The following is a 12,658-nucleotide window of genomic DNA, read 5'->3' as shown; positions in this document are numbered from 1 at the left end:
TTTTCCTTGCTTTTGTTTTTTTTGCAAGGCTTAACAGTGCTCCCGAGCTTAGTGACGCGCTTAGCGGTGCTGTTAATCAGTTAACAGTGCCAAAAAGTAAACCGATCATTTTATGCAAAATTTTAAGCAGTCAAAATGGAGTCGTGGTCACGTTATGAACGCTTACGATGCGTCGCAGTGTTATTCGAATGTTCCGTTACGTAGTGAGTGTGTGTGTATATATTAAAAAAATAAAAACTCAACAGAGGCCCGGCTCAACAGCAACAACAAAACGACAGGTAAGTACAAACACACACACTTATGTATGCCAATGTCCACACTCAGTCAACGCATTATTGTTGTTATTCTCACATCTCTACACACTTATTAACTGCAAAAAACATATGTATGCTAAAGTGTGTAGACATGTGTTGTTGTTGTATGTGGCGGGTTTTATTTTTTTGCATATGTGTTTTGTGCGTTTGTGTTGCTCGATATATACAAATAAACATGAGCAGAAAGCAGGCGCACAGAAATGATTAGCAAGCGTACGTAGACACACATGTAGGCAATGTATGTATTTAGTGTTGTTGTTATTGTTGGTATGTACACATATAGTGCGAGTAGAAGTAGCTTTCGCTGCCGCTGCTAAAGCGGTAACAGCGGCGTCGACTTTGCCGTCGCTGTCAACGTTCTCAAATTGTGTTTATGTTTGTATGTATCATGCATATATAGCCGGTATGTTAATGCATGTACATATGTAAGTACGCACATGCTTGTAATGAGTGAGCGCGTCGAGTCAAAGCCAGAACCAGAAATGGCATGAAAATGAAATGTAATGGGCAACAACAGCTAAACACGTGAAGAGCGACAATATCTAAATACATATGTATGTATGGGTGTGCGTATATGTATGTATGTAACTGTATGCTGGACTGAGTTTGTTTCTCTGCCTGTTTGATGACGTCGCAAAAAATGTGAGCGTCTTTGGACTTGACTTAAGACAACTTCGAAATCAACGCAAACGTCACAAAACGTGACAAGAACAACAACAACCACTTAATTTGTGCGATTATCGGCACTTTCCTACAGCAACAACAATTCATTTGTATACACTCGCGGTCAGAAAAATGAGCAGAGTTTGATCTGAACAGTCACGGCTGCAAATAAATTCCACATCTATAGCAAATATTACCTTTATTATATTATAATAAAAAAAATCAAGGTGTCATTTTAAAAGATTTATAAATTACTGAAAAGTAGCAATCATATATAAACATAATTATGTATATGCTCATTTTAACAATCATCAATGTTAATGCCGACATATGTGGGTCATGTAATCATGACGGGGCAAAAAGTTATCAGACAGCGACATCGAAAACAGCCAAGCAATGCCTTGAGAATTTTCCACTGATTGTTGGTCAAAGGGAAAATAAACAGAAAGCAAAGTCTGGCGAATGGAAGCGTAGCGGAAAACTGATAAGGTTTGTTAAAATGACAGCATTGCGAGCAATTTACATTGAAATATACGAAAAACACATATGCAATTGAGCTCAAACGGTAAAATTATTAACAGCAAATGTAAATGTGACGTCATACTGTCGTCTTGCATTGTTATGTAGAGGGATCGACCTTCTAGTCTGGCGCCAATTCAATTGCTCTTTATTCGTTTGCTTGCGCTCCCACTAGCTTATTACCTGCAAATGATGTACACCCAGCAAAAATGACTAAAACGGTTAGTTTACTTAATTCATTTAAATCATTTCTTTAAGTTTAAATTGCAACTCATTTAAAATAATGATAATCAACAAGTATTTTGACTTTTGCGATAGAAAAGTATACCACCACGGACCTAACAACATTTGATACTTGCTTTATTTTCTATCTCATGTTCTATGGATTTGACATTTTTGATGGTTGCTCGTTTGCTTTGTTTGCGTTTTTAGTGTGTTAATGATGTGGGGTTTAAAACAGTTTATAATACCGGTTGTTAATTGAAATTGCCATTTATGTGGCTGACTGAGCGACCATGAGGAGAGAGACTATCGAAAGCACAGCTAAGAGAGCAGCAGCGGCTAATATTATATGTACATATGTATGTTTGTTGAAATATGTTGTTGTTATCGTTTATATGCCTGCTTCCCTCTCCATCTACCGCTACGACCCACGTAACAACTCTGCTACTGAGTCTGCTGCTGCTGCTGCCGATACGCTACTGCTGCGCTGGCGTCGCTGTTCTCATGAGCGTAGAAATGAGTTTGAATGAGTTGCAAAGAAGGGAAGGGGAGCGCACAGTGCGGTGGATGAATCGTGCCAGTGCATTGCATGTACATACAGACATACTCATGTATGCTTATATGCGCATACATGTGTTTACTTGTTTGTCAATATGTACATATGTTATTTGATTTTCGTTTTTTTTTTTTGTTTTGCTTCTTTTATGTTTGTGTGCGTTTGTGTACGCCACACTTCTTGTGTTGTTGTTGTTCTTGTTACTGCCGGGTACATGAATATAAATGTTGTTTATCTGTCGACGTCGACGCCGTCTCGGGTGTCCGTCGGCCTCGTCTCTGCCTCTTTTAGTAGTTTTGTGTGTGTATCGTTTTGTGTGCTGTTGCCGGTATTGTTGTTGTTGGTGTTGTATATGAATATGTGTTTCTTTATTGTTGTGTGTACTTGTTGCTGTTATTGTCGCTGTTGTTGTTGGTATTGTTGCCTGCCCGGCTGCTCAGTCACTTTGCTCGCATGAACTTTTTGCTTTGACTTTGGCTCGCCTGCTAATCAATGCTGTGCGCCTGGTTATTTTGCTATATCTATATGTACACAAACAAATCTACAAAAGTCACAGACATGCACATGTGCACACCCCGACCTCTTCCCGCATCTTACATTAGCGTCACGAATCGTGCGTGTAAATATGTACAACAAAAGTTACTACACATACAATTATCAAGAAAATGTAGATGGATGTGTTAGTCGGAGGGGGGGGGGGGGGGTGAATGATAGCATGCATATCGGTTCCATTATAGTAAATACGTACATATGTACATATACCGAATGACACTTGTGACGAAAGTATGCATGTACGTATGTATGTTTGCTGTGCACATACATATGCATATATGTGCTAACATACATATGTACATACTTATTTGTGTATATTTAAGTATAGCGTGCGAGTGTTGAGCAATTGAAAAGAATTTTCTATTGTTTTTGATAGGGATTTTGTATTACGTATAGGAGTAGACTGACTGACTTCCCTTTTTGAATTATATATGTAAATTGTATGTACATACATGTGTACCTACATACATATGTAATCAATTATATGTTTGAATCAAACTATTTTGCAAATCTGTAGATCTTTAGGGTGAACCATCTATGCATATGTGCACGTTTTTGCTTATACCGTGATAATTGTTTTTTTATTTTATCATTATTAAAGTTTGCTTTCTTGTTAATAAATATTGATATATGACAAATATATTCAAGATTAAAAACTTTTTTTTATTCTTTGTGTAATTTTAGGGTCCACTCTAATGGCATTACTTGTACTCTGGGCATATCATAATTTTTGGTTTGATTGTTGTCATAGCTAAAGCGCAGGTAAGTTTTTTTTATATATTTGCTTTGCCTTAATATAATAGATAAAGCCATATACATAGATACATATGTATCTATGTGTAAGCCCACGGTGCCAGTTACTTGCACATTCCCTTTCATGTTTTGCTTTTGTGTACCGTTACACATCAGGCACTTCTCTATGTACGAGTAGTGCAGAGTGTCGCTCTTCCGTACAAATACAAAAGGAACACAAACGCAATATGCAACTTTATGTTTTGTAGTTTTAATGCCAACGACAAACCCCAAGCGCGCTTCTGCTCCCCTCTCCCCTTCAGAATCAACGTTACCCATGCTCATGGAAACGGCAATGTTTACACTTGTTTGGCATTCATGGGCTGCTGTTCATTGGTAAATAATTTCATAATAATGTTGTTGTTGCGGCATGACAAATGATAAGCCGACGTCTACAAATTGCAACAATTACAATTGGGTTAATAATACATCATAGTCATCATTGTTGTTGCATTTGTTGTTGTTATTGTTGTCGCAAACAGTTGTACATACATGTGTTTTCTATTTATGCATGGGGACGTGCGTTTGTGTGTGTGGCAAACTGTTTGACATTTTGCAATAAAATAAATTAAACAATAAATTATAAATTTGTACAAAAAATGACTGTTGGTCGAACAGGCGCACATCAATGCGCAGTCAGCGTCTCTGTTGTTGGCGACGGCGACGGCGACAGCGAGTTTGCTGTTGCTGCTGCTTCTTCTGCTGCTGTTGTTGTTTTTGGTATTTGCCAGCTGTGGCGAGCCCACAGTATGTGAGTTTTTTTCTGCTTCTATTTCATTGCCTTACACATACATACGCCCATACACACATATGTACATTCATTTGTTTTTATGCATGCGCATCTGCCTGTCTGTGTATGTGAGTGCGTATCATGTTTGGGCTTGTGAGTGACCAGCCTAACATTGTTTTGTCCATCGGCGAGGGGGTGAGAGGAGAGTTGCCAAAGCAGAGCAAAGAAGAACCGTTACATGTTTTATGTACGGCCTCAGCAGCAGCAGCGCCATATGCGTGTTATGCTGTTGTTGTTTGTTATGTGCCTCTCTCTACCTAACCCGCTCATTCGCACACTCTCTTAGTCTCACTCTCTTTTTGTATGATTGACCTGCTCATGCAGTTTGCCGTTTTGCCTGCTGCGCTGCTCAGCTGTGCTTTTCGATCGGCCGCAGGTGTTTGTCGCAGGTCAGTTCTGTACATACATGTGGGCCTGTGTCCGTGTATGTTTGCACGTGTTTGTAATATGCAAGGGGATTATAGCAGCTCGAACAGTGGGTACAAAGCATAACGGTTAAATTGAATTGTGTTTCCACATTTTGAATATGCAATATAAAAACATAAAATATATGTACATACATACATATTTTGATAAGGACGTGATGTACATATGTATACATATACATACATATATACATATGTATGTATATATTAAATTTCTGTGTGTTTCCATATTTTCCATTGCGTAGCGGTTTTGACATTGTGAAAGGCCAGACACATCAATTTATTATATATTTATATATACATATATTTATGTATGTCCATATTTTACATACATTTAAGCTAATGACAGTATTATATTGAAATAAAATAAATCGTAATCAAAAAAAATTCATTTCGTTTATGTGTATTAATAAACATACATATATACATACATGTATGTTTGTAAATATCTGTTTTATAAAATACATATATTTTAAATGTGCACTTTTTTAAAGCACATCCTTCGCTTAGGTCGCTGATAAAGAAGGAAGTATTTGTGGTAAGACTGTTAATCCGAAAATAAGACCACTTTCCTTGGATGAATTGGGTTCAAAACTATTTACGAAATATTTCAATTTTTAACTTTGAAAAAGAGTTCAATGAATTATTATTAGTAATATGTTTTGAAAAAAACAATTATAAGTGCGTACTCTTTAAGACTTACTCTTATCTTAAGGGATTCTCTTAATGCTTCATAAAATGTCTCCTTTGTTCTGAGTTTTGCAAGTCATTTCACTTTAAGATTATTATGAATATATTGTAATAATAAGAAGAGTTTTCCCCATTGTAAATTACCATTGGGCATGACTTGACAGAAAAATGCCAACTGATACGTCTTGTAAAAATCTCCTGCTGGTTATTACAACTGATTAGATTTTTCCTGAATGCGTCCAAAGGTCGGTCAAAAAGTGCGTAGAACTTTGAAATTTTCGTTAATCCTATGCTGTTCAATTATCAGACGGATTTGAATTGTGAGTATTTATTTTTTTCGATGGTGTTCTCGTGGCGATAAAGCTGTCTAAAGGTCACACATAGAACCAGGTCAGACCCAAGCCAGACATGGGCTCTTGCCGAGATAGCGAAAGCCGGGTAACGAACGGAGTACTACGTCATCTGCCCGCGCCTGCCTGCTTTATCAGCAGAGCGTCAAGCCGAGAGTGAGAGTGTTTTTTTGCCTTTTGCCTTAAATAGGGGCCGCTCGTATTCCTCGACGTTTATTCAACATGGAACGCGACGAGAAGCTGAGACCAGCGACAAGCTATACGAGTACCTCACTGTATGAGGCTGTCAAGTTGCGACGGGATGAGAAGGATACGGTCGGAATGCAGAGTGTGCCGGAATTTTTTCGCGACGCCTGCCAGAAATACGCTCATCTACCTGCCTTGGTCTGGGAGCAATCGGCGGATCAACAGGATTGGATAACGCTCAGCTATGCGGATTACGAGAAGCGAGTGGAGCAGGCGGCGCTAATGATGTTGCATGTTGGCCTGGAGGAGCGCAGCTCGTTGGCCATCCTCTCGTTTAATTGCCCGGAATGGTTTTTTTCCGAATTGGGCGCACTGCGTGCCGGCGGCGTTGTGGCTGGCATATATCCCAGCAATTCCGCCGAGGCGTGTTACCATGCGCTGAAAACCAGCGATGCAACAGTCTGCGTGGTGGATGATGACAAGCAAATGGCCAAGCTGAGGGCGATCAAGCACAGGCTGCCCAGGTTGAAGGCTGTCATACAGCTGCACGGGCCGTACGAGAGCTTTGTCAACCAGGAGCCGGACTACTTTAGCTGGCAGCACTTGAGGCAGACGCTGGAAACTCTCGACACTGAGCAACTGCAGCAGGAGCTGGCGCGTCGTGAGCGTGAAATCTATGCAAATGACTGCGCCATGTTGATCTTTACATCCGGCACAGTGGGCATGCCCAAGGCGGTAATGCTTACCCACGATAGTGTTGTCTACGACACGAAAATTGTGGCCGCCACCATGGAGAACACCATACTGGGCGCCGAGCGTTTGGTGAGCTATTTGCCATTGAGTCATATTGCCGCCCAAATCTTTGACATCTTTGTGGCTATGGCGCACGGCGGCTGTGTTTACTTTGCGGATAAGGATGCGCTCAAGGGTACACTGGTGCGCAGCTTCCTAAAGGCCAGACCGACGCGTATGTTCGGAGTGCCGCGTGTCTTTGAGAAGTTCCAGGAACGTCTTGTGGCCGCCGAGGCCAAGGCCAAACCCTATTCCCGCCTGCTGTTGTCCAAGGCGCGCGAAGTGGTCGCCCAGCATCAGCTGGCCACAATTGCTGGGTGAGATTCGAGTTCGATAATCTTCTTTCAGATAATAATAATGATTGGTAATTGAATTTTCCAGCGAGAAACTCTCTTTATACGCCCAGGCCAAGTACTGGCTGGCGTCCCTCATCGTTCGACCCATACGCCAGATGCTGGGCCTGGAGCTATGCAAGACTTTATTAACGGGCGGCGCACCTGTCTCCCCGGAGCTCAAACATTTCTTTTTGGGCCTGGACATGCCGCTAGCCGATGTCTATGGCATGTCAGAGACGGGCGGGGCCATTACGCTGAACGAGCGCATCACAAATCTCTATAGCTCAGGGGCACCGATCGCGGGCACAGAGGTCAAGATAGACAAGCCGGATGTGAATGGCCAGGGCGAGATCCTAATGCGTGGACGCATGAATTTCATGGGCTATCTGGGTGAGCCGGCTAAAACGGAGGAGGCCATCAAGCCGGATGGCTGGCTGCACAGCGGCGATGTGGGCTACCTGGACGCGCACGGCAATGTGGTCATCTCGGGCAGACTCAAGGAGCTAATCATCACAGCCGGCGGCGAGAATATACCACCAGTGCATATTGAGGAGCTGATCAAGCACGAGTTGCCCTGTGTTAGCAATGCCCTGTTGGTGGGCGATCATCGCAAGTATCTGACGGTGCTGTTGGCCTTGAAAACCAAATCTGATCCCAATACGGGACTGCCGCTGGATCAGCTGCGCGAGGAGACGATCGAGTGGCTAAACGAACTGGGCCTTAAGCAAACGCATCTCTCCGAGCTGCTCAATATACGCAACGATCTGCAGTTGCCCAGCGACGCGAATGCTCTGGCCGCAGCTCTAGAGGTCAATGCCGAGCCCAAGCTCTTGGAGGCATTGGAGGCGGGCATCAAGCGGGCCAATAAAAATGCCATCTCCAAAGCACAGTGTGTTCAAAAGTTTGCTTTGCTTCCCCATGAATTCTCCTTGGCCACCGGCGAACTGGGTCCCACACTCAAGATCAGACGCAATATTGTCCACACCAAGTACGGACCGTTGATTGATCGACTCTACAAATGATTTACATAAATATTATTATTTAGCTCCTAGGCCTTCAATTCTCAGACAATGTTTTAACAGCTTTTTTTAATTATAGTTTACATATACAATTACTTATATAGTATTTAGTAGTTACAGATTTTTGCTTTTTTCTTACTACGATCTTTCGCGATCGTTTCTTAAGCGCTGTGCTTCCAATTCCACTTTGTTCAGGGGCTGTAAGGAAAGAATAAACATATGTACGTTTTAATTTCGATTATAAGTCTATAATCTGTTGGAAATCCCAAAAGCAAATCTTCTGCTTAGCTTTGTTTTGTTGAATGTGTTCTTGTGAAATGTTCAAAAACTATAATTACCATAAACTAGAGTTTTCTAGAAATTTGAAAATAATGCATTGAACGATTTGTAGTTATTCTTATACCTTTAAATAACAACTTTTATTTTTCAGACTTTTTATTGTTTGAGGATTTTAAATACTTAAGAATTCAATATTCCTATTTTTAAATTTCCAACACTTTTGAATTTAACCTTTAATATTTTTGCTATATTCTTTTTATACATATAATATATATATCTTTATATATAAAACTGTTTGTCCTAACTGACTTATTGATTGACTGATTGGTGATCAATTTTTTCAGAGCTCTACATAAGAACTTAATAAATACGTATTTCAGCGATTTAGGAAATTCCACCCACAACAGTGGTAAATTGGCGAAAAATGGTTGCATGAAAGTTTGTTGCTTACCATCCGATCGGTTTCAAAATCATTTTCAAAGATATTTGTGAGAATTTATTTGATACGTTCAGCAAAGACATATTTCTAAATAGAAGTAGGGATCAAGATGGGTAGATTTAAATATTCCACGGGTGTGTTCTTAGTGGAAAGGTTATATCTAAAGTTTTTAGCGCAAAACGTTCTACGGGCAAGGCCGGGCAATACCCGGGAAATACCCGCTATAATATATAATTTTATAAAAACCTCGTAAAATTTGTTCAAAAAGAATCATACACATTGTGTACTAGAAGAAATTAACCGGCGTTGCCCGGGACTAGAAGTGAATTTATCGCTTCTCTCTTTTCTTAGGTAGGAAATTTTCTAATCGTTTTTGGGTTATAATTACTTCTGGTATTCTTCAGTTAACTGTGAGGAAAACTTGTTTCTATAAATTTTAGAGAAAGAAAGAAGTGTGCTTTTCTTATTTTGGGTGAGGATCTTCTCGCGTATCAAATATATTTTTGTACAAATGTATTACTCGGTTTAAAATTTAACTGCATCTAGTATTCATTATTCAAAAATTAAATGTTTGCTCGTAATTTGTTCTGCTTGTCTCGGTTCTCTACTGCCTCGTATAACTTACGTGATCATTTAGTTTCTGAAGATTTCTGCTGCGCTCCTTTCGATCCATGAAACGTTGACCCCAGCGCAGTCCAGCAAAGGCCAAGGCAATGGCCACCAGCATCCAGATGATCACCGAACGGGAATCGAAGCGATCTGTGCGTATTTTGGGCCAGGTCAACGGTGGCGTCAAAGTAGCCAGCTCATCCTTAGACTCCTGCAAACATTTCAAGGAGAGTTCGATGTGCTTTGAACGCTGAAACTGGACTGACTTACCTCACAGTCACAGTTGGACCCCGTCTGTTGCCTGGCCACGCCCACATCGAGCAGCACAATTGAGCGATTCTGCTGACCATCAAAGCAATCGACGCCTTGAATATTTAACAATTCCTTAACGCTCCAGGCGCTCAGCATGGGCCAGGAGCGAGCGAAGTTCAGCGATGTTGGTGGCGTTCTCAACATGTGCCTGACCAGCCAGGAGCAGTTCCAGCGATTATCCGCCAGCTGCACATGCTCGAAGAACAGCAGACTGCTCAAATTGAGCGACTGCAGCCGGTTCGAGCTGAGATCGACGCGTAGAGCCAAGCGATTCAGCGCCGGCGCCAGATGCTGCAACCAGCTGGCATCTTCGAGTTGATTTTGGGCCAGATTCAATTGATTCAAGTGCATCAATTGGTGCAGTAGGGCAGGATGTAGCTCGTGCAATTGATTGTGGGCCAAATTAATGTCCTTCAGCTGGCTGTTTGCGTGGAAGAGCTCCTCAGGCAGCGAACTCAAAAGATTGAAGCTCATGTCAAGCTGAAGTAGTACACTCAGTGGCTGTAGACCATCCGCGTCTATGTGGCTTACGATATTGTGGCTGATATTGAGGCGCTGTGAGCAAGAGATGAGATAAGATAATATTTGTTATCTATGTGAGGCGGTGAACGAAGGTCAACGAGGGAAAGGCCAAGCAAATGGCCGGGAAATAACGGAATTACACATTCCAGGAATCACACTCGCTGACAATTCCTTCGTTATATTGAATCCTTAAAACAGAGAATGACCGGGAAATATCTGAACTCGACTTTTCAGGAACTCTACTTTAATTTCATTTTCATTGAAACCTTAAAAGTTATTTTGACCTAAGTATTATTCTGATTTTTTATGGCATACCTGAATATTATTTTGGCTTTGAACCCAAATCATATACAGGATGTTTGGCGGATTCTGATTTCTTTTAATGTTCTTGTTAAATACTTCTTGATAATTTTTTAAGGATATCTTTATCTGGGAAAAATCCTCTCAAATTAATCCAATCGATCCCTTTTGGACTATTGTAGTATATTTCCCTTTCTTTATATGGTTTTCTTCGGTCTCTCGCGTGATCTTTGAAGAACTTTTTGGTGTTTCAACTTACCTCTAAGGACTCCAATCCTATCAAACTCTCGTTATTGACTTCCTTCAGTTGATTATGACTTAAATCCAAATGCTGCAGCTCAAAGTTTTTGGAAAATTCCTGGGCAGACAGTTTTTCCAGCGTGTTTCGAGATAGATTTAGGTATACTAAACGCGCCAGGCCACGTTCCTTGAGAAATTGTAAATCCCTCAGATGATTCTGTTCCAGTCGCAGCGTGCGCAAATGTGTGTTGCTCTCGAAGGCCGCAGGCTCCACTTGCCCCAGCAGATTATGTTGCAGGCTCAAGCTGGAGAGACGATGTAGACCACGAAAGTAGCTAGCTGCAATTAGCTGCAGGCGATTATTATGGAGCAGCAAATGCTTCAGATGCGACAGATTATGGAAGCACTCCGGTTCCAGATGCTCGATGAGATTGTGACTCAAATTCAGCTGCTGCAGCTGTGGATAATGCATCAAGCTTCTGGCGGGCAGTTGAACCAATGCATTAAAACTGATGTCCAGTGAGGTTAAAGCGGAAAGCGGCTTCTCCGACCAGGTTTTAATCACGCTGAGATTGTTGTGCGCCAGCGAGAGCCGCTGCAGTCGCGACAGACCATGTAGTGCGTAATCCTCTAGAGAATTTAGTTGGCAGTGCTGCACTTCCAGGCTAAGCAGTTGATTGAAGCGTAGCAAAAATGCGTTCTTTAGCTGTTGCTGCAGGCTGCAGTTGCTCAGGCTCAAAGCGCTCAGCGTTGCCACATCGTTCAACTCGCTCAGCTGCGTGGCATTGCAGTTGGTCAGCTGCAAGGACTGCGTTTGGCAGGTGAGTAGCAGCAGCAGCAGCGACACCTTTGACAACATTCCGCGACACATAAGACTGACGCTCAAGACTGAAGCTCTTGACTTTACTGCCATTTGGATGCTGTAACTGCCGCTGGCTGGTTGCCGCCTTATCTCAATGCAGCTGCTCTTGGCGCCTGTCAGCACGTCAAGATAGTTAATCAGTTAACCGACTGCCCAGGCGTATACATATATCTCTTGGCTTAAATATTTGCACATCATCGTTTCAGTCCACACGACAACAGACGCAACTACTGAATTAAGTGTTCCCTCCGGTCCGGTCCGGTCCGCTCCACTCGCCGCCTAATGCAAAGCGCCCTTTTCACATGTTTATATATTAATACCCATTGAAAATTTAATATGCCAGGAGATAAGAAGAATATTGCATACATATATATATATTATACTAGCGGTTATAACCCGGCCTTGCCCGTGGCACGTATGTTATAAAATCAATGTTTTCAAAAAGCTTTGAAAATGATTTTGAAACTGATCGGACGGGAATCAAACAAACTTAAAATTCACCAAAAAAAACTTTGAAATGCAGTTTCCACCGAAGGAGCTTAGATTTTGCGAAAAATGTGAAACACGTCTCAAATGATTTTTCTAATAGATCTTTGGAAACGAATTTGAGCGCGAAACGTCACCCACCAAATCTTCGACCCCCATTTGCACCAAGGAGGAACGTATTTTTCGAAAAGTGTGAAACACCCCTCAAATGAATTTGAGCAAAGATCTTTGAAAATAAGTTTGAGGCCGATCGGATCGTTAACAAAAATCTTTCATACAACCGTTTTCCGCCAATTTACCACTCTTGCGGGTGGAATTTCCCAAATCGCTGAAATACGTATTTATTAAGTTCTTATGTAGAGCTTTGAAAATAGGTTTGAAGCAAATCGGACACAACTTAAAAC

At 41.5% G+C, this 12,658-nt stretch overlaps 2 protein-coding genes and 1 long non-coding RNA gene across 4 annotated transcripts in view; 2 read left to right on the top strand and 1 right to left on the bottom strand.

Moving 5' to 3' along the window:
• Nucleotides 1–36: 36 nt before the first annotated feature.
• Nucleotides 37–12,658, top strand: part of LOC135431144 (uncharacterized) — a 73,036-nt gene continuing 60,414 nt past the window's right edge. Inside the window, exons 1-2 of one of the 2 annotated variants that reach the window (XR_010436732.1) lie at nucleotides 37–278; nucleotides 3,511–3,588. This is a non-coding gene — a long non-coding RNA (uncharacterized LOC135431144). Of the gene's footprint in view, nucleotides 279–1,312; nucleotides 1,467–3,510; nucleotides 3,589–12,658 lie in introns of those variants that run through there. The other variant, XR_010436733.1, reaches the window with a different exon arrangement.
• hll (heimdall) lies at nucleotides 5,826–8,300 on the top strand. Its single transcript, XM_064686090.1, has 2 exons — nucleotides 5,826–7,168; nucleotides 7,233–8,300. Exons 1-2 carry the CDS (start codon nucleotides 6,096–6,098, stop codon nucleotides 8,206–8,208), a joined length of 2,049 nt encoding a protein of 682 aa, XP_064542160.1. The 5' UTR covers nucleotides 5,826–6,095; the 3' UTR covers nucleotides 8,209–8,300.
• On the bottom strand, nucleotides 8,258–11,816 carry LOC135431137 (insulin-like growth factor-binding protein complex acid labile subunit). The gene is made up of 4 exons (XM_064686091.1): nucleotides 10,926–11,816; nucleotides 9,803–10,399; nucleotides 9,549–9,743; nucleotides 8,258–8,403 (listed from the first exon to the last, which is right to left on the bottom strand). The coding sequence occupies exons 1-4, from the start codon at nucleotides 11,775–11,777 to the stop codon at nucleotides 8,344–8,346; spliced, it is 1,704 nt and encodes a 567-aa protein (XP_064542161.1). The 5' UTR covers nucleotides 11,778–11,816; the 3' UTR covers nucleotides 8,258–8,343.

Source organism: Drosophila montana, unplaced genomic scaffold (assembly GCF_035044405.1).
Source record: "Drosophila montana isolate Dmon_TW-CO22-7 unplaced genomic scaffold, ASM3504440v1 contig_312_1, whole genome shotgun sequence".
In the NCBI taxonomy this organism is placed as follows: domain Eukaryota; kingdom Metazoa; phylum Arthropoda; class Insecta; order Diptera; family Drosophilidae; genus Drosophila; species Drosophila montana.
The sequence above is the reverse complement of the archived record's forward strand: the minus strand, read 5'-3'. Positions and strand labels throughout refer to the sequence as shown.

What these genes read in the sequence shown, in the direction of transcription:
- hll (XM_064686090.1), top strand. Translation starts at nt 6,096, where the DNA reads ATGGAACGCGACGAGAAGCTGAGACCAGCGACAAGCTATACGAGTACC. An exon ending in CAGCTGGCCACAATTGCTGG is followed by an intron (nt 7,169 to 7,232) that starts GTGAGATTCGAG and finishes TGAATTTTCCAG; the next exon opens with CGAGAAACTCTCTTTATACG.
- LOC135431137 (XM_064686091.1), bottom strand. Translation starts at nt 11,777, where the DNA reads ATGTGTCGCGGAATGTTGTCAAAGGTGTCGCTGCTGCTGCTGCTACTC. An exon ending in TAGGATTGGAGTCCTTAGAG is followed by an intron (nt 10,400 to 10,925) that starts GTAAGTTGAAAC and finishes TCTTGCTCACAG; the next exon opens with CGCCTCAATATCAGCCACAA. An exon ending in TTCAGAAACTAAATGATCAC is followed by an intron (nt 8,404 to 9,548) that starts GTAAGTTATACG and finishes CTTTCCTTACAG; the next exon opens with CCCCTGAACAAAGTGGAATT.